Source organism: Eretmochelys imbricata, chromosome 1 (genome assembly GCF_965152235.1).
Source record: "Eretmochelys imbricata isolate rEreImb1 chromosome 1, rEreImb1.hap1, whole genome shotgun sequence".
Classification (NCBI taxonomy): Eukaryota; Metazoa; Chordata; order Testudines; family Cheloniidae; genus Eretmochelys; species Eretmochelys imbricata.
The window spans coordinates 335612762-335639116 of record NC_135572.1 but is presented as its reverse complement, the minus strand read 5'-3'; the positions used below and the strand labels follow the sequence as shown (position 1 = coordinate 335639116).

Below are 26355 nucleotides of genomic sequence, written 5' to 3'. Positions count from 1 at the left end.
GATAGATATATATATAGATCTATAATGGAAACAAGTCATCTTATGTACAGCAAGGCATGATCCTGCAGTTTGCTCAGCATGGGCAGACCCTGCATCTGCATGGAACTCAATGTGGGACTGGGCCCAAAGCTCCTCTGTATTGAATGTATTGCAATTTCTTTATATTTATTGGCTCCTTGAATTGTTCCCAGAAAAAGTTCTGTACATTTTATGCAGCAGTTTTCTTGTGTGCGATACTTATACCAAATAATCAAATTGCAAACTGAACTAGAACAGGGTACAAAGTCAATGGGAATTGCACATGGAGTAGAAAGAAAGGACACTCCAGTGATCAGGGTGCTAGCCTGGGCCTTAGGAGACCCAAGTCCAATATCCTGTTCTGACACAGACTTCTTGTGTGACATTGGGCAAGGACCACTTAGTCTCTCTGTGCCGCAGTTCCCCGTCTGTAATAGGAATAGTAGCACTTCCCTACCTCACATGGATGTTATGAGGAAAAATACATTAAAGGCTGTGAGGTGTTCATATACTCTGGGAACAGCGGCCATATATGAACCTCAGATATATGGTCAGTACCCCTCAGGGCAAGGATCCTTACTGCCCAATATTCCCAATAAAGGGAATGATCCAACACTCATTTACATAGCAATACTCCCACTGACTGATAACATTTAGCATCTATCCAGTATTTCCTTTTTTAAAGTTTTCATCAGTTAATATTAGCCAGTCTGAACACTTCCCCTTTGAGGTAGACATTAGCATCCTTTCTGGGGAAATGATGACAAAGAAGGGTTAAGTGAGTTGCCCAAGACCACACACCAGATTGGTGGCAGATCTGAGATCAGACTCAGAGGTCCCAGCTCAAACTCCAGATCACTCTTTCTCTCATACATCACTGACAGTTGTGTAGGAAGCAGAATCAGCCTCTGCATTTGAAATGTCTGACAACACATGCAAGCAACTGACCATGGGAGAAGATCTGGAAGGCTGTATGGAGGAAAAAAAAATGTAGCTTTCAAACTTTACACAGCATTCTAGTGGCTGTGGATCCCTCCCTCCTGCCCAAAAGCTCACATATGTTGTTTTGCATTAAAAATGTAATCCAGAGCATTTGGTAACAGTTTTTTCTAATATAAAACATTAAATCAGAGAGAAATTCGGGACATGGTAAGAGTGTGAGGAAGTGCCAAAGAATCCTTTAGGAGAAAATGTGCTGTGATTGAAGGCATTCTTTCACACCCCAATTACTGTAATAAGTAATGACAGGTTTCAGAGTAACAGCCGTGTTAGTCTGTATTCGCAAAAAGAAAAGGAATACTTGTGGCACCTTAGAGACTAACCAATTTATTTGAGCATGAGCTTTTGTGAGCAGTGAGCTGTAGCTCACGAAAGCTCATGCTCAAATAAATTGGTTAGTCTCTAAGGTGCCACAAGTACTCCTTTTCTTTTTGTAATAAGTAACTCACTTACAGCTGCTATATTGCCACACTGAAGAACTTAGACAGTTTTGCACACCCTCTGAAGAGTTGTGTAGCAAACCCACTGTTGCATTACTCATCACTATCCCCAGGCCCAGAATTATCTTAAACATTAAAGGTTAGCTTGGGAGGTTGGAAGACCTTCTCACTGGGCCAACAAAATATATTTTATCAGGTGGTACCTCTTAGAACATTTAAAAGCTCCAGAAAGAAAAAATCTCTTGCAGACAGTAGCCAGCATCAACTGAACTACCCCCTCTTCTCCAAATCTTGGGGCTTTTGCCAGCACAGAGATCCTCAGTATGGTAGGGAAGAGGACAACTAAGAACAGCAGAACTAATGAGAAGGGATGAAAAGGACAGATAATGGACCCATAAGAGAACAGCTGTTTTGGGCAGTAGAGCTAGTGAAGAAAAGCTGAGGAGGAAAAAGTGAGTTTATAAGCCACCCCGTATCAACTGTTATGGACAAAAAGCCAGCACTGCACCTAGAGAGGCAGTATTTTAAAAAGAGCAGCTGGGAAAAGCCAGAATCGGGTCCAGAAGAGACAACTTACCAGCCAGGAGCAGAGCATAGGTGGGAGGCTGTGTGGAAGGTCTGTAACCACTAAGAGTTAGCATCTAAAGGAGCTGAGTGGGTGAGGTTAGAATCTGAGAAGTGGCTGAGTTGCTGCAGGTGACAAATCTAAAGGTTACAGTGATACTGAATCATCGAACTGTCACTCAAGTAATCACACCAGGGCCAAGGTCCTTGGGAGTAGCAGTGATACATGGAAAACAACTGATTAAGAGGCATTAACAGTTAGGTGGACCAGCCCTTCATGCTCTTCAAAGAAATAGTGGCATGAGAGTATGCTGCTGCTACAAAAGAGTTCCAGAGACTGGAAACTATCATAGAAGACAATTAAGAGTAAGAACTTCTTAAAGAGACAAAGCTGAATACACTGCCTATCCTTGAACACAGGAAGTAGAGCCCAGTAAAAAGAGGACATAACAAACTGAGGTTCAGGGGGATGTGGTTTGATAATTGCCCTGCAGGAGGAGACTTCAAGCACAGACACCGCTACTTTGAAGGAGATAAGAAAGACTCCTGAAACAGTACCAAAAGAAAGAAAGGAAACTTGCGGTGGAATCTATCCCGATCTCAGATACTGAAGGGGGGAGAAAAAGACTTTGCCCTCAAAAGAGGGATGGACTGGAAGGTGCACCCCAGGCCTGAAGAGTTTCTAAGAGCAGCATTAACAGTGCGCCTTTTCTTGGACTGCTTCAAGGGGTTTAAACTAGTAATTACAGCATGTATAACTAACTACAATAAGCTGTAATCCTTCATGCCTAGGGTAACTGCATTATTTTCCTTATGCCAATGGCACTAAAGAACCTTTATATAACAGACATGTGTGCAAGTGGTTATTGTGAACCCACAAGGTTCTAGACCTCTGGAAAAACTGACAATCTACCAGGAACATGTCAGAGTTTGATGTACCTTAATGTTTGTAGTGACCCAAAAAGGGAGGTGGTGGGAAATAAAGGTTTGTTACAATAGTAAGAATAGAAATGGGGCTGGGGCTAAAAGGATCACAACAGTGTGGAACCAAACAACAGAAGAGGGCAGCCAAATTAAAAAGCGAGAGAAAGAAATGTATAGAAAAGAGAAAGGGATATACAAAAATGGAAGAGAAGAAATAGCAGATCAGGAAAAAAAAGAAAAGCTGTAGAATTATAGGGGAGTTGTTTATTTATTAAAAGAGTTGATCTGCCATTTGCTATAAATCAGAACATGTCCTCCATTGAAACACCACAACCAGAAACCAAACTTGCATTTTGAAATTTCTTCTTCTGTACAATTTAATTACAAATGCCCCCAAGAGTATTTCTGAATCCAAATGATGTTAGAAAATTTTGGGCCAACCCTCCTAACTCCTACAGCCCCCTTACTCTCTTTTTTCCCCCTATAACCTCTCCCTTTTTATTACATTCCTTTCTCCTCCAACTCCAACAAACAGTTGTATCTGAGAGCTTTTCTCTTCCTCTTAATGAGTGTAGCGCTGGGGGGTCCCTAAAAACTGTAATTATTATTAAAAACAACACTGTCACAACATGTGGATGCCTTCTAAAATGCATTGACCTCAGGAATCAGCAGAACACTCCTTGCCAAATCTTCAGTTCCAGTGCTGTGAATACTAATAGCAGCAAGCTCTACATGCAACTCCCAGGCACATTTGGAGGTCAAATAGTTCTCCAGGATCTCTCCCCTGTTACAGATCACTGGATGGGTGGACTAATACCACAAACAGTGAGTTGTATTTTATCCCTCCAACATGCTTATTTTCCTTTTGGCACAAAGTCAGTTTGAGTTTGTCAGTTTGGAAGAATATTATAACTGCAGAAACAAAAACAAACTGCTACAATATACATATCATGCACATACCTTACCCACCAAAGTAGTAATACATGAATGCATAAACGCAATTAAAACCCCAACATTTTGCAACTGATTCATTCAAGATAGCAAATACAAAACTTATTTAGCCAGCCAACAAGCCCTAAAAAACAGCCAAGGTCAATGCTGTTCTATTAACAATAAAAAAAAAAAAAAAGGTTGCCAGAAATCTATTAATCTTGGATTCATCTTGAATGAGATCAGAACTGTGGTTCATGGCAGTTAGAGTGGAAAGCTCATAACATCTTTAGGCCAGTGGTTTTCAAACTGCAGGTCATGACCCAGTACTGGGTCATGGATTGTAAGGCTCTAGGTCACGGCAGCTCTGATCAGCAGCACTGACAGGGCCGTTAAAAATCCCGTTGGCAGTGCTGCCCGGCTAATGCAAGCTAGTCCCTACCAGTTCTGTCACCGCACTGCACCCCAGAAGCAGCCAGCAGCAGGTCCGGCTCCTAGGTGGTGGGACCACAGGGCTCTGCACGCTGCCCCCACCCTGAGCACTGGCTCTGCACTCGCATTGGCTGAGAACCGGCCAATGGGAGCTTGGGGGCAGTGCCTGCAGGCGAAAGCCACACGGAGCCGCTTGCACACCTCTGCCTAGGAGCCAGACCTCCTACTGGCTGCTTCCGGGGCGCAGCACGGTCTGTGGTGTCAAGACAGGCAGGAAGCCTGCCTTAGCACCCCTGCTGTGCCGCTGACCAGGCGCTGCCTGAGGTAAGCCTGCACCCCAACCCCATGTCCCAATCCCCTGCCCCAGCCCTGAGCCCTCCCCCACAAACCCAGAGCCTCTTCTTGCACCCCACCCTCCTCATCCCCAGCCCCACCCAAGAGCCTGCACCCCTAGCCCAGAGCCCTGACCCCCTCCAGCACCCAACCTCCTGCCTGAGCCCTGAGCCCCCTCCAAACCCAGAGCCCCCTCCTGCACCACAAACCCCTCATCACCAGCCCCACCCACAGTCCTCACCCCAACCCGCCTCAGCCCTGAGCCCCTCCCAAACCCCTCATCCCCGGCTCCGTTTAGTCGCAGGTATCAACAATTTTCTTCAACTGGGTCACCAGAAAAAAAGTTTGTAAACCACTGCTTTAAGCTATACTTGAACAGACAATTCAATTCAGTTTGTTCAATTCAATTCAAGAAAAACCTCTGAGTGGCGGCGCTCTGATATGATCTTCAGCAATCTGAAAACAGCAGGATGGAAAAATAGGCCTGCAGTAATTTTAAAACCATTGTATCTTACTCTCTGCTTCAATCAAGCTTCCATAACAGTTCAAAGGTCATGCACAGGCAGGCTGCATGCCCAATATCAGTGGATTTGTAACAGAATAAATTATTGCTACTAATTTGAATAGCAAAAAAACACTGATTGAAATGTCTTTCACTCTTAAAGTGGATCACTGAATATCCATAATTAGAACAAGCTGTTTCAGATATACACTTCTTTAAGATTCTTTGCAATCACACAGACAGTACTACCATGAATCACTTTTAACAAATGACAGTGAACAGTTAAAAATGGTTATAATCTTTGATTTTGAGCCCGCTCAAGATACAGAATTTCAGCAATTATAGAGAGATATATAGTTTGTAGATATAATGTGCGGTCATATAGAATAATATTTAGTGTCTTTGATGTGCAGGTTTAAGATAAACAAAAGTGCATTTTAACTTACAAGTTGCATTGATCTAGTTCTAGGTAATCAACACTATACATTAGTGGAAAATAGTATTTTTACAAAGAAGGTGAGTAAAAACAAAGACATACAACTTTATGGGTAGGGGTAGCAGTAAGTATTCTTCATAAGGTTTCAGAGTGGTAGCCGTGTTAGTCTGTATCAGCAAAAAAAATGAGGAGTCCTTGTCGCACACCTTAGAGACTAACAAATTTATTTGGGCATAAGCTTTCATGGGCTAGAACCCACTTCATCAGATGCATGGAATGGAAAATACAGTAGCAGGTAAATATATATGTAAGCAGTGTCAGGATGAGCTCCACCCTGACATCTGGTGGTGAGGTGTGGCAAGTTGTGGAAAAGAACTTCAGGGGCCAATCTCATTTGCATAGGCACACCCAACCCGCCTAGAATGAGGCCACAGCTGCCCAAATGGTCACTTTGGCTGCTGTGGGATCCCCAGTGTCTCTGTTATTGGGGCAGAAAAAATAAATTGTTATTACCCTGATTATGGGAACTGTGCTTGGAACTGTACTTGGCCTTTTGTTATGATGGAGGGACTCACCATCAACTAAGCAGCACTCGCTAGCAAAGGGTCATGGGTTCCAAAACTCTGAATTGAGAGAGGCTGGGGACAAGTATTAATACTTGGTGGCTTGGGCCCCTGGGTGAGGGCCTTACATGCTAATTGCACTTCCTCCTCTCTCCACTGTGGAATATCAGAGCTAATTTTGATTCCATTAGGAGTCTAGTTACAGGCTGCTGAGCTCACTTTGGGCTAATGGTGCACCAGCACTGAGGCTCCCCTACTACAAGCTGAAGTCACCAAAGAGCTGAACTGATTAAGAACTGAAATCACTGAGCATTCTGTTAAGTAGTGGGGGGAGCCTGAAGATATATTGTGGAGCAGTTTGTGGGATGGCTGGAGTGCCTTGTGGACAGGCTGGTGGAGCAGTTCATAGGACAGCGGGAGCAGCTTGTGGGACGTGGAGCAGTTAGTGGACCAGCTGGTGGAGCAGTTTGTGGGATGGCGGGAGCTGCTTGTGGGGAGCGCAGCGGAGCGGAGCAAAGCAGTTCATGGGGCGGCTGGCAGAGTGGAGCGAAGGCCTATGGAGTGGTCAGCTTCAGATCATGTAAGGTGCCCCTTACCTCTCTTCCCCCCCACCCCCCATCTCCACCTGGGTTGGGAGGTAAAGCTCTGCAGATAAACTTTTGAACTCTAGGGCTGCCCTGACCAGGGATAGAGACTTTTGGGACTTTGGGTGATTTTGGGTTGCTGAACTCAAGAACCAAAGGGAAAGGGCATGCCCCAATTTGCTTGGGGTGGGTTTTTTGCTCATGGGTTGTGTTACGAATCCTGTTGGTGGTGTTTCCCCAACATAATGACACATTGTTTCTCTCTGTTATTAAAAGGCTTTTTGCTACACTCAGACTATGTGCTTGCGAGAGGGGAAGAATTGCCTCTTGGAGGCGCCCAGCAGAGGTGGTATATATTTGTCCCAGGTCACTGGGTGGGGGCTCGAGCCAGTTTGCATTGTGTTATTGGAATGAATCCCCTAGATATTGAACCCGGCCCTTGTTGCTGCCAACTCTGATGAGCAGAAGGGTTACATATACCTAGTACGTGAAAAGATGGGAGTTGCCTTATGCATCTGATGAAGTGGGTCCTAGCCCAGGGAAGCTTATACCAAATAAATTTGTTAGTCTCCAAGGTGCCACAAGGACTCCTTGTTGTTTTTATTCTTCATAAATATACTATTCAAAAAGGGCTCTCATTATTACTAAACAGGGAAGAACTGTTATAAATGATATAATGCTTAACAGAGATATAAAGTTGCTTATTTGCCTGCAGAGCTGGATTTGGAATATAGCTTTTTAATATCACAAGGAAACAGTGCCCCAGTACCAAGGATAGCAATGGATGGCACCCCCAAAATGGAAATATTGCAGAGGCTAATCTATGTTTTCACCCATGCTCAGCTCTGTTTCCCCTCCAATTTCACCCACACCATCCACTTCCAGTTACTGCCTCCCCCAGTGGGTGGGGCGGGGCACACCTCCGCCAAAGGGAAGGCAGTAACTGTGTGCAAGTGGAGGGGAAGAGGTGAGAGCAGGACTCAGAAGGGCTAGCACAGCTGCTGTGGTGCCTAGGACAGGGCACTCCTACCCCTCTACTCCCACCTTCAAGGTGCACCTCTGCTGCAACCAAAAAGAAAAGGAGGACTTGTGGCACCTTAGAGACTAACCAATTTATTTGAGCATAAGCTTTCGTGAGCTACAGCTCACTTCATCAGATGCATAAAAGTGGAAAAGGCCGTGAGGATGTTTTTATACACACAAACCATGAAAAAAATGGGTGTTTAACTTCAAAAGGTTTTCTCCCCCCACCCCACTCTCCTGCTGGTAATAGCTTATCTAAAGTGATCACTCTCCTTACAATGTGTATGATAATCAAGGTAGGCCATTTCCAGCACAAATCCAGGATTTAAACAAGAACATCTGAGGAACGGGGGGAGCAGTAGGAAAAAACAAGGGGAAATAGGCTTGAATAGAGACTGGGAGTGGCTAAGTCATTATGCAAGGTTACCTAAGTTAATTGTATCCAATTTGCAAATTAATTCCAATTCAGCAGTTTCTCACTGGAGTCTGGTTTTGAAGTTTGTTGTAAATATCAACTTTCATGTCTGTAATCGCGTGACCAGAGAAATTGAAGTGAAGTGTTCTCCAACTGGTTTATGAATGTTATAATTCTTGACATCTGATTTGTGTCCATTTATTCTTTTACAGAGAGACTGTCCAGTTTGACCAATGTACATGGCAGAGGGGCATTGCTGGAACATGATGGCATATCACATTGGTAGATGTGCAGGTGAACAAGCCTCTGATAGGGTGGCTGATGTTATTAGGCCCTGTGATGGTGTCCCCTGAATAGATGTGTGGGCACAGTTGGCAACAGGCTTTGTTGCAAGGATAGGTTCCTGGGTTAGTGGTTCTGTTGTGTGGTATGTAGTTGCTGGTGAGTATTTGCTTCAGGTTGGGGGGCTGTCTGTAGGCAAGGACTGGCCTGTCTCCCAAGATCTGTAAGAGTGATGGGTTGTCCTTCAGGATAGGTTGTAGATCCTTGATAATGCGTTGGAGAGGTTTTAGTTGGGGGCTGAAGGTGACGGCTAGTGGCGTTCTGTTATTTTCTTTGTTGGGCCTGTCCTGTAGTAGGTGACTTCTGGGTACTCTTCTGGCTCTATCAATCCGTTTCTTCACTTCCACAGGTGGGTATTGTAGTTGTAAGAATGCTTGATAGAGATCTTGTAGGTGTTTGTCTCTGTCGGAGGGGTTGGAGCAAATGCGGTTGTATCGTAGAGCTTAGCTGTAGACAATGGACTGTGCGGTGTGATCTGGGTGAAAGCTGGAGGCATGTAGGTAGGAATAGCGGTCAGTAGGTTTCCAGTATAGGGTGGTGTTTATGTGACCATCGCTTATTAGCACCATAGTGTCCAGGAAGTGGATCTTTTGTGTGGACTGGTCCAGGCTGAGGTTGCTGGTGAGATGGAAATTGTTGAAATCATGGTGGAATTCCTCAAGGGCTTCTTTTCCATGGGTCCAGATGAGGAAGATGTCATCAATATAGCGCAAGTAGAGTAGGGGTATTAGGGGACGAGAGCTGAAGAAGCATTGTTCTAAGTCAGCCATAAAAATGTTGGCATACTGTGGGGCCATGCGGGGACCCATAGCAGTGCTGCTGATTTGAAGGTATACATTGTCTCCCAATGTGAAATAGTTATGGGTGAGGACAAAGTCAAAGTTCAGCCACCAGGTTTGCCATGACATTATTGGGGATAGTGTTCCTGATGGCTTGTAGTCAATCTTTGTGTGGAACGTTGGTGTAGAGGGCTTCTACATCCATAGTGGCCAGGATGGTATTTTCAGGAAGATCACCGATGGATTGTAGTTTCCTCACAAAGTCAGCGGTGTCTCGAAGATAGGTGGGAGTGCTGGTAGAGTAGGGCCTGAGGAGGGAGTCTACATAGCCAGACAATCCTGCTGTCAGGGTGCCAATGCTTGAGATGATGGGCGCCCAGGATTTCCAGGTTTATGGATCTTGGGTAGTAGATAGACTATCCCAGGTCGGGGTTCCAGGGGTGTGTCTGTGTGGATTTGATCTTGTGCTTTTTCAGGGAGTTTCTTGAGCGAATTCTGTAGTTTCTTTTGGTAACCCTCAGTGGGATCAGACTCTGAAGTCTGCTGCGACCACATATTTTAAAACTGTACCAAAACTAGAGAAATTTATATTAAAAGCTATGCACAGATAAAGACCCACAAAATATAGAAGTTGCTACTGTACTATGATTGACTGTAGGTGAAGCAATTGGCACTGTTAATGGGAAGTGTGGGGAACCTTCATAATAATCAGACCCTGTTTTCACTTGCTTATAAAACTTTGACAAACTAACCATTTAGGCTGAAATTTTCCATGCCAGGTGTCTGTCTCAGGCTTTTTTTTTTTTTAATTTAAGTCAAAATGGTTCCGCTAATTCCGAGAACAAAGCCAGGGGAAAACACATTGGTATTTACTTATTATTATTAGGGCTGTCGATTAATTGCAGTTAACTCACGCGATTAACTCAAAAAATCGAATTGCAATTAAGATTAAATTGCAGTCTTAATTGCACTGTTAAACAATGGAATACCAATTGAAATTTATTAAGTACTTTGAATTTTTCTGTACATTTTCATATATATTGTATTTCGGTGTTGTAATTGAAATCAAAGGGTATATTATTTTTGCTTATAAATATTTGCACTGTAAAAATGATAAGAAATAGTATTTTTCAATTTACCTCATACAAGTACTGTAGTGTAATCTGTCATAAAAGTGCAACTGACAAATGTAGATTGTTACATAACTGCACTCAAAAACAAAACAATGTAAAAAACTTTAGAGCCTACAAGTCCACTCAGTCCTACTTCTTGTTCAGCCAATCTCTAAGACAAACATGTTTGTTTATATTTACAAGAGATAATGCTGCCCTCCTTATTTACAATGTCAATGTCACACACACACACACACACACACACACACACACACACACACCCCAGACGTTCTTGTTAAACCCTGGATTTGTGCTGGAGATGGCCCACCTTGATTATCATACACATTGTAAGGAGAGAGTGATCACTTTAGATAAGCTATTACCAGCAGGAGAGTGGGGGGGGGGAGAAAACCTTTTGTAGTAGTAAACACCCATTTTTTCCATGGTTTGTGTGTATAAAAAGATCTTCTTCTGTACTTTCCACAGTATGCATCCGATGAAGTGAGTTGTAGCTCACGAAAGCTTATGCTCAAATAAATTGGTTAGTCTCTAAGGTGCCACAAGTACTCCTTTTCTTTTTACCAGAAAGTGAGAACAGGCATTTGCATGTTACTTTTATAGCTGGTATTGGAAGGTATTTACATGCCAGATATGCTAAACATTCGTATGCTCCTTCATGTTTCAGCCACCATTCCAGAGGACATGCTTCCATGCTGATGACGCTCGTTAAAAAAATAATGCATTAATTATATTTGTGACTGACCTCCTTGGGAGAGATTGTATGTCCCCTGCTCTGTTTTAGCCGCATTCTGCCATATATTTCATGTTATAGCAGTCTTGGATGATGACCCAGAACATGATGTTCATTTAAAGAACACTTTCACTGCAGATTTCACAAAACAAAGAATGTACCAATGTGAGATTTCTAAAGAAAGCTACTGCACTCTACCCAAGGTTTAAGAATTTGAAATGCCTTCCAAAATCTGAGAGGAACAAGGTGTGGAGCATGCTTTCAGATGTCTTAAAAGAGCAACACTCTGATGCACAAACTACAGAACCCGAACCACCAAAAAAGAAAATCAACCTTCTGCTGGTGGCATCTGACTCAGATAATGAAAATGAACATGCATCGATCTGTACTGCTTTGGATTGTTATCAAACAGAACCTGTCATCAGCACGGGCACATGTCCCCTGGAATGGTGGTTGAAGCATGAAGGGACATATGAATCTTTAGCGCATCTAGTGCATAAATATCTTGTGATGCTGACTACAATGGTGCCATGAGAATGCCTGTTCTCACTTTCAGGTGACATTGTAAACAAGAAGCCGACAACATTATCTCCTACAAATGTAAACAAACTTGTTTGTCTGAGCAATTGGCTGAACAAGAAGGAGGACAGAACTTGCAGGCTCTAAAATTTTAGATTGTTTTATTTTTGAATGCAGGTTTTGTTGTACGTAATTCTACATTTGTAAGTTCAACTTTCATGATAAAGAGATTGCACTACAGTACTTGTATGAGGTGAATTGAAAAATACTATCTCTTTTGCTCTTTTACAGTGAAAATACTTGTAATCAAAAATATAAAGTGAGCACTGTACACTTTGTATTCTGTGTTGTAACTGAAATCAATATTTGAAAATGTAGAAAACATCCAAAAATATTTAAATGAATAGTATTCTATCATTGTTTAACCGTGCAATTAATCACAATTTTTTAAATTGCTGGACAGCCCTAATCATCATCATTATTGTTACTGAGCTGCGAAAAATGTTTCTCTGCAGTCTGGACCTTGACCATATCTTGACCAAGAAATTTGGACCTTGACAAAAAATAATTGACTACCCCTGATCTAAAGGTTCCAACCCTGCAGTTGACTCATGTAGGTGTCAATATGATGTCACATGCAGGAATTTGTTTTTTCAGTTTTTTTTTTTTTTTAAAAACTGAAAAATTACACAAAGGTTAGGAAATGCCAGAATTCAGGTTTCCCAGGCAACCTTAATTCAGTCCCCTTGTGTGTTCTTTAATTACATGATCACCCATTATCAGGGCTGGCTTTAGGCCGATTCCCCCAAATCGGGCCCCTGTTAAGTTTTACTCACCTGGTGGCGCTCTGGATCTTTGGCAGCATGCAGTATTCAAGGTATGGGTATACTATATGGATTTATATGGTAGCATTATGATATTTTCTGTCTTATTATCTATCCCTTTTCAAATGGTTCCTAACATTGTTAGCTTTTTTGACTGCTGCTGTACACTGAGCAGATGTACTCAGAGAACTATCCATGACGACTCCAAGTTCTCTCTCAAGTGGTAACAGCTAAATTAAAACTCCATCGTTTCGTATGTACAGTTGGGATTAGTTTTCCAATGTGCAATACTTTGCACTTAATGAATTTCATCTGCCATTTTGTTGCCTAATCACCCAGTTGTGTGAGATCCCTTTGAAACTTAGTCAGTTTTGGACTTAACTATAAGTAATTGTGTATCATCTGCAAATTTTTCCACCTCATTGTTCACCTCTTTTCCAGATCATTTATGAAAAATTAAACTGCACAGGTCCCAGTACATATCTTTGGGGATCCCTGCTATTTACTTTTCTCCATTGTGAAAACTGACAATTTATTCCTACCCTTTGTTTCCCATCTTTTAACCAGTTACTAATCCATGCGAGGACCTTTCCCTCTTCTGCCATGACTCCTTACTTTGCTTAAGAACCTTTGGTATAAGACCTTGTCAAAGGCTTTCTGAAAGTCCAGGTACACTATTTCAACTGGATCACCCTTGACCACATGCTTGTTAACACACTTGGACAATTCTAATCTATTGGTGAGGCATGGTTTCCCCTCTACAAAAGCCATGTTGAATTTTGATTCAACCTATTGTGTTCATCCTATGTATCTGATAATTCTATTCTTTACTACAGTTTCAACCAATTTGCCTTGTACTGAAGTTAGGCTTACTGGCCTGTAACTGCCAGGATTGCCTCTGGAACACTTTTTTTTTTAAATCACCACATTAGCTATCCACCAGTCTGATACAGAAGCTGATTTAAGCAACAGTTTACATACCACAGTTAGTTGTGCAATTTCATATCTGAGTTCTTTCAGAACTCTTGGGTAAATACCATCTGGTTCTGGGATCTTATTACTGTTTCATTTTGTTCCAAAACATCCTCTACTGACACCTCAATCTGGGACAGTTCCTTAGATCTGTCACCTAAAAAGTCTTGCTCAGATATGCAAATCTCCCTCACATCATCTATAGAATTTACTTAGCTTCTCTGCAATGGATTTTTCTTCCATGAATGCTCCTTTAGCATCTTGAGCACCCAGTGGCACCACTGATTGCTTGTCAGTCTTCCTGCTTCTGATGTATTTTTAAAAACATTGCTGTTAGTTTTTGTGCCTTTTGCTATTTGCTCTTCAAAATTCTTTTTTGGCCTGCCTAATTATACTTTTTACACTTGACTAGCCAGAGTTTATGCTTCTTTCTATTTTCCTCACTAGGATTTGACTTCCAATTTTTAAAGGATGCCTTTTTACCTCTGTCTCTTTTACTCTGTTTAAACATAATGGCACTTTTTTGGTCCTCTTTTTTTATTTGGGGTATACATTTAGTTTGAGCCACTATTATGGTGTTTTTAAATAGTTTCCACGCAGCTTGCAGACATTTCACTCTTGTGACTGTTCCTTTTAATTTCTGTTTAACTAGCTTCCTCAATTTTGTTCTCCTTTTTGAAGTTAAATGCTACTACAGAGGGTTTCTTTGGTATTTTCCCCCCTATAGGATGTTAAATTTAATTACATTATGGTTGCTATTACTGAGCAGTTCAGCTATATTCCCCTCTTGGGCCACATCCTGTGATGCACTTAGAACTAAACCAAGAACTGCCCCTCCCTTTGTGGGTTCCAGGACTAGCTGCTCCAAGAAGCAGCCTTTAATGGTATTTAGAAATTTTAACTCTGCATCCCTTCCTGAGGTGACGTATACCTGGTCAATATGGGGCTGGCTGAAATCCCACATTGTTATTGGGTTTTTTGTTTTTGTAGCCTCTTTAATCTCCCTGACCATTTCACAATCACCATTCTGGTCAATAGTATATTCCTACTGCTATATTCTTATTATTCAAGCATGGAATTTCTATCCACAGAGATTCTATGGTACAGTTTGATTCATTTAAGATTTTTATTGTATTTGACTATATACTTTCTTTTAAATGCCACACCCATGAACACAACCTACTCTGTCATTCCTATATAGTTCGTATTACTATGTCCATTGATTATTATCATTCCACCAAGTTTCAGTGATACCTATTATATCAAAATTCTCATTTAATATCAAGCAATCAAGTTCACCCATCTTAGTATTTAGACTTCTAGCACTTGTATGCAAACACTTATAAAATGAGTATTTAGTAAGTATTTAGTTGTGACGTAACTGAATGGGGCTGTTTTTTGTTCAACTGTTTCTCTTCAGTTCCTACCTGTACATCAACTTCTATCCTATCTTCTTTACTAATATACAGAGTCCCCCCTTCAGCAAATTCATCCCTATAAGATGTTTCCACCCAAACTGCATGCTCTTCCACATCTGTTGGCTTTCCCCCAGCCCTTAGTTTAAAATCTTCTCCGCAACCTTTAATTTTACATGTCAGTAATCTGATTCTGTTTTGGTTTAGGTGGAGCCCATCCTTTCTGTATAGGCTCTTCCTTTCCCAAAAGTTTCCCCAGTTCCTAATAAGCCTAAATTCCTCCTCCCAATACCATTGTCTCATCCATGCATTGAGACCCACACACAGAGTCAGACAGGCAGAACTGCAGGAACTGGAAGCATTTCATAGGATGCTACCATGGAGGACCTGGATTTTAATCTCTTACCTAACAGCCTAAATTTGGCCTCCGGGCCCCATGTCATTGTTACCTACATGTACCATGATCACGGGCTCTTCCTCAGCACTGCACATAAGATAATGTATGTATATAACTAATGCTGCAGTAACTACTGTAGCATAATTGCTTGAGGTTTATAAGTATTAACTTGGTAATAATTGTACTTTGGGCTTATAAACAGAAACCAACCTTCAAGTTACCATCTATCTAGTTCTTAAGGGGAAACCAGTTCCCAATTATCAAAACTCCAGTGGAATCCCTAGCTTCATTATACCTAAGGTTGCAGGAGACTGTGTCAAGTTTGGGAACTAAAGCTTTGGAACTATTTAAAAACTAATATTCTATATAGCACCAATGACTTCACTAGCTCCTATTACTTGCTCTGCAGGGGAAACAGCCAGTGGAACTGCATAAAGACATTCCCAATAGCTAAGCCCCAATCCATGCTTGTCCCCCAAATCACACTGCACAGCAGCCCCCCACAGAACTAAATTCAGTGGCATGAATGGGTGTGGCTCCTATTTACAAGCTCCTCACCTCCTGCCCCCAGTACAATGGAACCACAATATTAAGCTGCTAATGAGGCCTTCCACAAATACGGATTAAGAGACAGGATCTAGATTCCCAGCATGAACAGGTTGGAGACAATTTATTGAAAATGTTCACTCAAATTGTATTATTAATTGTAAATACAGATCATACTTGATATTTAATAATATCTTATTTTGTATATCAGGTAATTACAATTGTTGCCCCCTTTTACCCAAGCAGTTAGCCATTAGTCAGAGTCTCGTGGGCTGTTTCCACTAGGAGGAGAAATTAATGAAATGTCAAATATTTCCTTGACACAATCCTGTTTATTTACAAAGAATGTAGATAAAGTCCTGTTTCCCTGAACATAGTTGGAAACACACACGATACAGTTTCCTTGTTCAATAGTCTTACTCTTTTTCCAGCCACTACTCTACCCCAAAATCTCTGTCTTGTAGCTTTCTCAGGGTCAGGCTACAAGTGTTTCTCTGAGGGCTTGTCTTTACTGTAACCGTAGCTTAAGTTAGTACACTCAAGGTAGACTAAGTCTACACTAGACATCTTACTGTGGCACAGCTGTATCACTGCAGATGCACTGCTGTAAGGACTCCTGTGTAGCCACTCTACGGCAATTGACATAATTAAACCACCCCCAATGAGCAGTGGTAGCTATGTCGGCAAGAGAGCATCTCCTGCTAACATAGCACTGTCCACACAAGCACTTCTGTCAATATAACTTATGTCAGTCAGGGGTGTGTTATTTTTCACACCCCTGACCAACAAAAGTTTTACAGACAAAGTTGATAGTGATTATTTCACTCGAAACAGCCTAGCATGAGTGAGAGCAACTGCACATCGAAACAACACTGGATTTACACAGAGTGATTTGATTAGCAATGCAGAGTGCTTGGATTAATTGCTGATGGGTTGTAACATGAGCTGCTGTATGTACCAGAAAAAGATAACAAAATCTTAAATAATGTGTTCTTTTAAGGACACTGATGTAAAGAGGAAAGATTCAGCTACTGTTGTACAAAACTAAATCACTTAAAATGCTGCCCAAAAGTTCCTAATGCAAGTGCTGACTACTAAGTTCAGGAGTTACTTACATCAGTCTACTCCCAGAGGCTTCAGGACACCTCCACGCACTTGTCTACACTCTGAGCTTCTAAAGACAAAGTAATCTTCATTCTAAATACTAAGTGTCATTATTATATCTTAAGCAGCACCCTCTATTCACTTTTTTTCTTATTGGGGCCATACAGTATCCTTTATTTCCTCTTAGATATAAAAACTATAAATATAAAAATGACCCAAAAGGCTTGAGAAGCTCAAAGGTTCCTGCCAAGTTGGTTTGGGCTCTATAGCATTTCACAGTCCCTTAATCATAGCAACAATACCTGGACATATAGCAGTGACCCTGGCTTCAGTTACTGATGGGCTCTAAGATACCATATGATCATCAGACAAGTAATTTACATTGCAGTAATGTCTAGATGCCCCAGTCAGTGATTGGTTACTCAATGTTTGTTGCTAGGCACTGTATACAGATATGCAATAAATAAATAAAATAAATGAGAAAAGAACATTAAGATTGCAAAGTCAAGCACTCAAAGGTTAGGAAATACAAAACTTAAGGGTGCCTGTCCATATCCATCATGATTAAGGGTACATATTATTCACGGGTATTTTTAGTAAGAGTCATGGACAGGTCACGGGCAGTAAACAAAAATTCACGACCTGTGACCTGTCCATGACTCTTACTATATACCACTGAATAAATCTTGGGGGGAGGGAGGGGTGGCCCAGGGTGCCGCAGGTACTTGGGGGTGGGGGATGGCCTGGGGGGGGGCACTTTAGGTGCTCAGGGGGAGGTGGGCAGTGGCATGCAGCCCAGGACCCCCGCTGGTGCTGGGAGTGTGGGTTGGCAGGCTCCCTACCTGGCTCTGCACCTCCCCAGAAGCAGCAACACCCCCTCCCTCAGCTCCTAGGCAGAGGTGCGGCCAGCAGCTCAGTGCACTGCCTTCGCCCTGAGTGCTGGCTCCACAGCTCCCATTGGCTGGGTACCACAGCCAATGGGAGCTGCGGGGGTGGTGCCTGCAGTCAGAGGCAGTGTGCAGAGCTGCCTGGGCACGCCTCCAGAGCTGAGGGAGAGGGATATCACCACTTCCGGGGAGCCCCCCGAGGTAAGGGTTCTGGGCAGCACTTACCCCCTCCTGTGCCCCAACCCCCAGCCTTGAGCCCCCTCCCACACCCAAACTCCTGCTGCTGCTGAGGGAGAGGGGCATGGTGGCCCAAGACTGACCCAGCAGTGGCTGGCTCAGGGACTGCCTGAAATGCTCAGGCAACCTCTGGGCCAACCGCACCAGCTGCTGCAGAAGTCACGGAGGTCCCGGAAAGTCATGGAATCCATGACCTCCATGACAAACTTGCAGCCTTAATCATGATACAAAACTTTAATTACAAGATCGCATACTAATTTTTCCACAGAATCCTACCTTATTCAGTGCATGGATACTTATTCATTACTTACTGTGACCTTAGACCATATGCCATCCAAACCCTACACTGAATAAAGAACTAATAATTTCCTTCTGGGCATTCCTGTGGTGCTTTCACCATAGTATCCAAGTACTTCACAAACAAATTCATTAATGTTCACAATACCCCTGTGAGAATAGGTGGCATTTTTATCCCCGTTTTACAGATGTGGAGCTGATTAAAGCCCAAATTGTCAAAAATGTCCACTAATTTTGGGTGTCCAACTCAAGTCACCTAGGACCTCATTTTTCAGAGTACCTAGCACTTTAAAGAGTGGCTCCAGTTGACTTCCATTGCAGTTGTGAGTGCTCAGCACTTCCGCAAATCAGAAGAACATACAATTAGTGGCCATCACTGAAAGTACTGGTTTAAGCAACTTGCCTAGCATCTCACAGGAACTCTGATGCAGAGGAAGAAATAGAATCCATTTTCCAGCCTGACATTCAACTTCCTTAAACAAAAGATAATCCTTTCTCTTTCTGTAATCCCCTCCTTAACCAATTACACACCTTCCAAATTCCTCAACAAATGAGACCATGATGCTATGGACAACAGCTTCATTCACTACACAGTCCTGATTTCTAGCTCTTCACAGTAGACAAAAGCACATACAATTTCCACTTTCCTAACTGAAGCTCCTCAATCCAGGTGGGGACTGTGTGCTCAATTTTATTTTGGTCCCCCAGAAGGAGCTCCTGCAACTGAGGCCAAAATTACCTCACTCACTATAAAATTTGAAAGATGGCAACTAAGTGTCATACAGACATTGGAGGTGGGCAAGGGGAATTCAAAAATCAAAAGAAATAATATTTTGTTTCTTGATCTACTTTTATCATGATTTTTGAGGGTCACTCATGATTTTTGCACTTTTGCAGTTAGCAATATTATACGTGGCCTGATTCAATTTTTCAAAATCTGTTCAGCAGAACAAAAACTGAAGCCCACCTTAAACTCAGAACATTGTTTTCATGGTCTTTTGTGGGTTTCTATATGTATCAGATATGGCAGTTTCCTGCTTATCCTTGGAAGACTTTACTGAATTAAGTTTAAGTATCTTGGTGGGCCATGAGGGGGAATGCAGGTGCAGTTGCCCTGCACTGTGGCACTGAAGAGCACCATAGCAAGAAATATTTGAACAGGCACTAAGGAAGTTATGGTTTTATTTTGCATTATTGGCAGGCGTGCATGGTTATAATTTTCCTTACAGTGTCCTAAACATAAAAAAAGTGGACAAGTCTTTATTAGTGTGCTCCCTGCCTCCATTTTTAACTGTTTGATGCTAGAAATCAGGATTTCTCAGACATTGAATATTGTGACTTCAACTTTAAATGATAATACATCACAGTATTGTGTACATCTGAGTTTTGTTTTAATTACCTCAGTGCAGTTGGTTCTGGCATGTACATTTAAGCACAAGTTTGCATTCCAGCCTCATTTGTCAGACTATACTCACAGTATCTCAAAACATAATAAAAGTTATTCTATACAACTCTAGTACTGCTAAGCTATAAGGCTATTACAGTGCCTAGAAACTGGGAGTAGTGGCGAAAAGCAATTTAAAGGAGCCTACTGATCCCATATTCATTCTGCTTTGCCATGGCTGTAGTTGTAGGGAAGCTCATATGCTGCAAAGCAGAAAAAAAAAAAAAACAACCTAGTGACAGAGTGAGGCATCTGATAAAAAGAAAAAGATGCAAGAGAGGGAAAAGAAGAGATAGAAATAAAAAATATTAAAATACTTACTAATACTTTTAAAGCTTGGCCAGTGAAGAGAACAACCACGAAGATTCAAACGTACCACATAAGGACGCCATTTCTTCAGAATATTTATTACTGTTCTGTCCTGCATCTTGTGCTTTACTGAAGAAAAATCAATCTAAAGAAATTCAACAATTCAGATATCAGGTATCAAAGTTGTTATACAAACAAAATAGACAAAATTATTAAAAAGTACTAAGTGTTAGAAATTTGCTGTACAATCTAAGACTTTGACTATGCAAATGCTGAAACACATTCTCATCTTTATATACAAACTGTACTAGACTACTTAGTAAGAATACTCACATGCATGAAGTTAAATATGCGCATAAGTGTTTGCAGGATTGAGGCCTAAACTTTATTATGCACAGGCTGTCATACTAACCAATCCACAGGGAGGAAACATACATAAGTGACCAACAAAGAAAAAAAAAAAAACCACACAGTATTGGCTTTTTCCATTTTTGATTTTTCCTTTATGTTGTCTAAAGACCTAAATTATTGTAAAGGATTTTTAAGATTATTTTTAACCTTAGATATATCAGGAATATAAAGTTTTTGTCTTCCCTCTTTTGCTGAATGATTAGAGACCTGGACCCAAGTTAAGCTAAAGAACTAGGCATGGATGAATCTTTAAACTTCCTTCCCTCCCATTCCCTGCAGAGTTAAAACTCTGAGTTAAATATCTGTTAACAAAAAGAAGAAAAAAAAAGTTTCAAAAACAGTCTAAGAAGTTTTCTAGCAAACATGGGAAAGTCAAGACCTGATATCTCTAACAAAAAAAAAAAAACACAACAACAAAAACACAAAACAAAAAACCCCCATCTAAAAATCCCTCCTTTTTTAAGATAAAAAATGAGCATGCAAGCCTTCTTTAAACTGGTTCTTCATAAAAAAACAAGAAAGATCACAAACATATCTTTCCTTCGTAGGTCACCTTTAAAAGGGTAACTTATGTTACATCCACCATACTAAATCTATCCATTTTATGCCATATGTGCTCTACTTCAAATCATTATGAAGTGCAATCACCATTATTTTAATTCAGAAGGAGGGTGAGAGTAGGTTAGTCATTAGAGCACAAGATTGGGATTCTCACGGAGGGCCTGGTGATTCCTACACTGAAGTCAACTGAAGTTTTGCCACTAACTTCATTAAGAGCAGGATTTCACCCTAAGCAATCATGCTCAAGTCACTTAATTTTTCTGTGCATCAGTATAAAAGTAAACGCTACCACCTTACAGGGGTTTTGAGAGACTTTAATGTTTGGATGAAATGAAATGTGCAATACAGCATCAGTGCAAAAGTACTGTAACACATGTAGTAAATATATCATTGCATAGACTTCAAACTCAGAAGGAACCATTAGATCATTTAGTCTGACCTTCTGCATAACACAGATCACAGAATTTCATCCACTTATTCCTGTATTGAGCCCAATAACTTGTGTTAAAGAACATCTTCAAGAAAAGCACCCAGCCTTGATTTGAAACACATGTATTGCTATAAACTATATTTGAGATGGAGAAGGGACTCCCAACAAAAGGGAGTCACAACCAGTGCAGAACCTGTCAACTCATTAACAATTTAGGCTAACAGCACAATTAATAAAGTGATAACAACAGGTTTCTTCAAATTTGATGGGCAGTTAAAAACAAACATCTTCTTTTGGGATCTCCACATTTGACTATACTCCTACCTGGAGCAGTATGTTCATGTACTGGAGGCTCTCCTTCCAGTTAGGGCTGTTTTTTAAAAAACAAAGTTGACAAAGCCTATTCTAGCCACTATTTTACCAGGGAGTGCTCTAAAAATCTTCACACTTCTACCATTTTTGAAGACTGCAAAGCTACAGAAATATCTTTATTGTAACATTTTAAATACATTTAAAATTAAAAGGTTAAAAAAAATTTCCACTGTTGCTCCCACCAGTGCAGTTCCACCAGTGGTAGTTACATAAGGAGCACTAGTATATAGACTAGCTTTCTGCAATTTACCCGCCATGTCATCTACCTACCCCTGGTCAAGGCAGGTCCAGACAACATGGTGACTAAAACTCCATCAGCCATTTGTGCTATGTCCACAGCATGTCTGACTATTGTTTCCACCAGTGGAGATACAACAGTGGGAAATTTTAAGTCTAATGCAGACAAGGCCACAGGCTCAAGACAAGCTACATATTTTGTTCCTTTTCAATTTATGAAAGTATTAACCATACCAAAATAAAAAAACAACTGAACATTAAACAAACGTTAACAGGTAAACCACATCAAAGGGGTTCCAAGAAACTACCCCCTTGGACTCTCCTCGCCCACGCATATAAGCTTTGCATGAGACAACCAAGGTTATATTGAAAACTGGATTATGAGCAGTTGCTATCATTGGCCTGGCATTGCTTCCTGTGGTAGTGTTGCCACCACTCCCAGAGGACATGACCCTCTTACTGCTAGATGCTGCTGAAGTGGTCTTGCCATGTACATCTTGGAGACAGCTTGCCTCTGCAGCCCAGTCAAAGGTGGTGTAGATGTAAGCCACTCCTCCTGTTGTCATGTAAACCCTAATTCTCCTTTTCTCTAGAGAATCCTTGCTTCTGCCCTAGATGGGCATCCTCCTCCTCCACTGAGCATATTGATAAAATGAGTCTTCTTTCTTCTATCACAGCAAGACCTGTGTAACTGGCTAACTTAGGTTCTTATTCACAATGTGTGCCCACATTTCCACACATATCCTCCATAGGATGCCAGTAGTAAAGGCCTTGATAGTACTCATCACCATGCATTTTTCACAGGTTTCCACACCCCTTTAGGATTTATGTCCCGCATTCCCACCCCGTTTCCATTGGTGCCAAAGTTTGGTGCCGTCGGCCATTTTGAAAAAAATTTTGTGCGTGTTTGAATGGGGGAAGTGTGTTTGGATACATTGAGAGCGGTTTAAAGTTTCGGTAAGGTTTATTGAAAAAAGGTGTGTGTAAGGAGAGCTGTTGTTAAAGGGAAGGTTATTAAAGAAAAGAGAGAGGCTGGTAAAGGTATGCTATAAAAGAATAGAAAATGTGATACACTGAAAGATTAGAGTGAGAGACGTTTGGGTAAGGTTATTGGAAGTGATTGAGTAAGGAGATCTGTCAAACAATAGAGAATCATAGAATATCAGGGTTGGAAGGGACCTCAGGAGGTCATCTAGTCCAACCCCCTGCTCAAAAGCAGGACCCATACCCAATTAAATCATCCCAGCCAGGGCTTTGTCAAGCCTGACCTTAAAAACTTCTAAGGAAGGAGATTCCACCACCTCCCTAGGCAACACATTCCAGTATTTCACCACCCTCCTAGTGAAAAAGTTTTTCCTAATATCCAACCTAAACCTCCCCCACTGCAACTTGAAACCATTACTCCTTGTCCTGTCCTCTTCTACCACTGAGAATAGTCTAGATCCATCCTCTCTGGAACCACCTCTCAGGTAGCTGAAAGCAGCTATCAAATCCCCCCTCATTCTTCTCTTCTGCAGACTAAACAATCCCAGTTCCCTCAGCCTCTCCTCATAAGTCATGTGTTCCAGACCCCTAATCATTTTTGTTGCCCTTCGCTGGACTCTCTCCAATTTATCCACATCCTTCTTGTAGCGTGAGGCCCAAAACTGGACACAGTACTCCAGATGAGGCCTCACCAATGTCGAAAAGAGGGGGACGATCACGTCCCTCGATCTGCTCGCTATTCCCCTACTTATACATCCCAAAATGCCATTGGCCTTCTTGGCAACAAGGGCACACTGCTGACTCATATCCAGCTTCTCGTCCACTGTCACCCCTAGGTCCTTTTCTGCAGAACTGCTGCCGAGCCATTCGGTCCCTAGTCTGTAGCGGTGCATGGGGTTCTTCCGTCCTAAGTGCAGGACTCTGCACTTGTCCTTATTGAACCTCATCAGATTTCTTTTGGCCCAATCCTCTAGTTTGTCTAGGTCCCTCTGTATCCTACCCCTACGCTCCAGCGTATCTACCTCTCCTCCCAGTTTAGTGTCATCTGCAAACTTGCTGAGGGTGCAATCCACACCATCCTCCAGATCATTTATGAAGATATTGAACAAAACCGGCCCCAGGACCGACCCCTGGGGCACTTCACTTGACACCAGCTGCCAACTAGACATGGAGCTATTGATCATTACCCGTTGAGCCCGACAATCTAGCCAACTTTCTACCCACCTTATAGTGCATTCATCCAGCCCATACTTCCTTAACTTGCTGACAAGAATACTGTGGGAGACCGTGTCAAAAGCTTTGCTCAAGTCAAGATACAATACATCCACTGCTTTCCCTTCATCCACAGAACCAGTAATCTCATCATAGAAGGCGATTAGATTACTCAGGCATGACCTTCCCTTGGTGAATCCATGCTGACTGTTCCTGATCACTTTCCTCTCATGTAAGTGCTTCAGGATTGATTCTTTGAGGACCTGCTCCATGATTTTTCTGGGGACTGAAGTGAGGCTGACTGGCCTGTAGTTCCCAGGATCCTTCTTCTTCCCTTTTTTAAAGATTGGCACTACATTAGCCTTTTTCCAGTCATCCGGGACTTCCCCCGTTCACCACGAGTTTTCAAAGATAATGGCCAATGGCTCTGCAATCACAGCCACCAGTTCCTTTAGCACTCTCGGATGCAACTCGTCCGGCCCCATGGACTTGTGCACGTCCAGTTTTTTCTAAATAGTCCCTAACCACCTCTTTCTCCACAGAGGGCTGGCCATCTATTCCCCATGTTGTGATGCCCAGCGCAGCAGTCTGGGAGCTGACCTTGTTCGTGAAGACAGAGGCAAAAAAAGCATTGAGTACATTAGCTTTTTCCACATCCTCCGTCACTAGGTTGCCTCCCTCATTCATTAAGGGGCCCACACTTTCCTTGGCTTTCTTCTTGTTGCCAACATACCTGAAGAAACCCTTCTTGTTACTCTTAACATCTCTCACTAGCTGCAGCTCCAGGTGCTATTTGGCCCTCCTAATTTCATTCCTACATGCCCGAGCAATATTTTTATACTCGTCCCTGGTCATATGTCCAACCTTCCACTTCTTGTGAGCTTCTTTTTTATGCTTAAGATCTGCTAGGATTTCACCGTTAAGCCAAGCTGGTCGCCTGCCATATTTACTATTCTTTCGACACATCGGGATGGTTTGTCCCTGTGACCTCAACAGGGATTCCTTGAAATACAGCCAGCTCTCCTGGACTCCTTTCCCCTTCATGTTAGTCCCCCAGGGGATCCTACCCATCCGTTCCCTGAGGGAGTCGAAGTCTAGAGTGTTTATGTTACTGAACACATGCAGAGCAAAACATCCTACCCCACTGACTGTTGGTATTGAAATGACAGCTGTTCTGGACAGCGCTCCTGGGAGCTAGCCCCTCCTTTTGGTGGGCCAATCAGAGGCTGTTTTACAGCTAGGTCACAGAATGCACTTGTTGAACCAATCCTGTAGTCTCAAAATTTAGAGAGAGGATCTTTACCTTACATTAAAAGCTATAAAAACAGGATTAAGAAGGAAATTTAGGAAGCACATGATAAAAAAGTGAATTAAAGCATTAAACAATATTAAAAACTAAGGCAAAACCTGTTGAGTAAGCACATGGCCAAAACCTGGCTTAAAAACATTAAAATCTAGGTTTAAAAAGTAAATTTAGTAAGCACATGATAAAAAAAAGTGAATAAAAAACATTCAGTATCAGGATAGGTTGAGAAAAAAGGTTAAAAAAAAAAAAAGGGCAAGAAAAGGGAATTTAGTAATCACATAAAAAAAGTGAATAAAAAAGCATTCAGTAATGGGAAAAATAGAAAGCACATGGCTGAATTGGAGAGAGAAAGATCTTTACCTTCCCTAAAAACAGGGCAAGAAAAGGGGGGAAAATAGAGAGCACATGGCTGCAGAGCCTGTTTAGTAAGCACATGATAAAAAAAAGCATTCAGTAAGAGTGTAGATTAAAAGAAAGAACAGAGGAAAGACAGAGCACATGGTTTAATTGAAGACCAAGAGAGATTTTTACCTTGCCTATCTTTCTGTAGAATGAGGCAACTACACAGAAAGTTTAGTCCAAAACTTTCAGACTTGTTATTCCCACCTTTGGATTGGGCCAATCAGAGGTTGTTCTACAACGGTGTTAGAGTTTATTTTCCTGAACCGATTTTACAGGTTCAACACCTCCTCCCCTTTAACTGCCTTATTCTGATCTAAAGAAACAGACCCCCAGCATTTTACC

The 26355-nt window shown here is 41.9% G+C and overlaps 1 protein-coding gene across 1 annotated transcript in view; it reads right to left on the bottom strand.

Annotated features, from left to right (window-relative positions):
* Positions 1-26355, bottom strand: part of FBXL13 (F-box and leucine rich repeat protein 13) — a 177487-nt gene that overhangs the window by 101033 nt on the left and 50099 nt on the right. The window contains exon 9 of the mRNA XM_077807867.1: positions 20111-20243. Coding sequence (XP_077663993.1) covers positions 20111-20243 — 133 coding nt within the window. The remainder of the gene's footprint in view (positions 1-20110; positions 20244-26355) is intronic.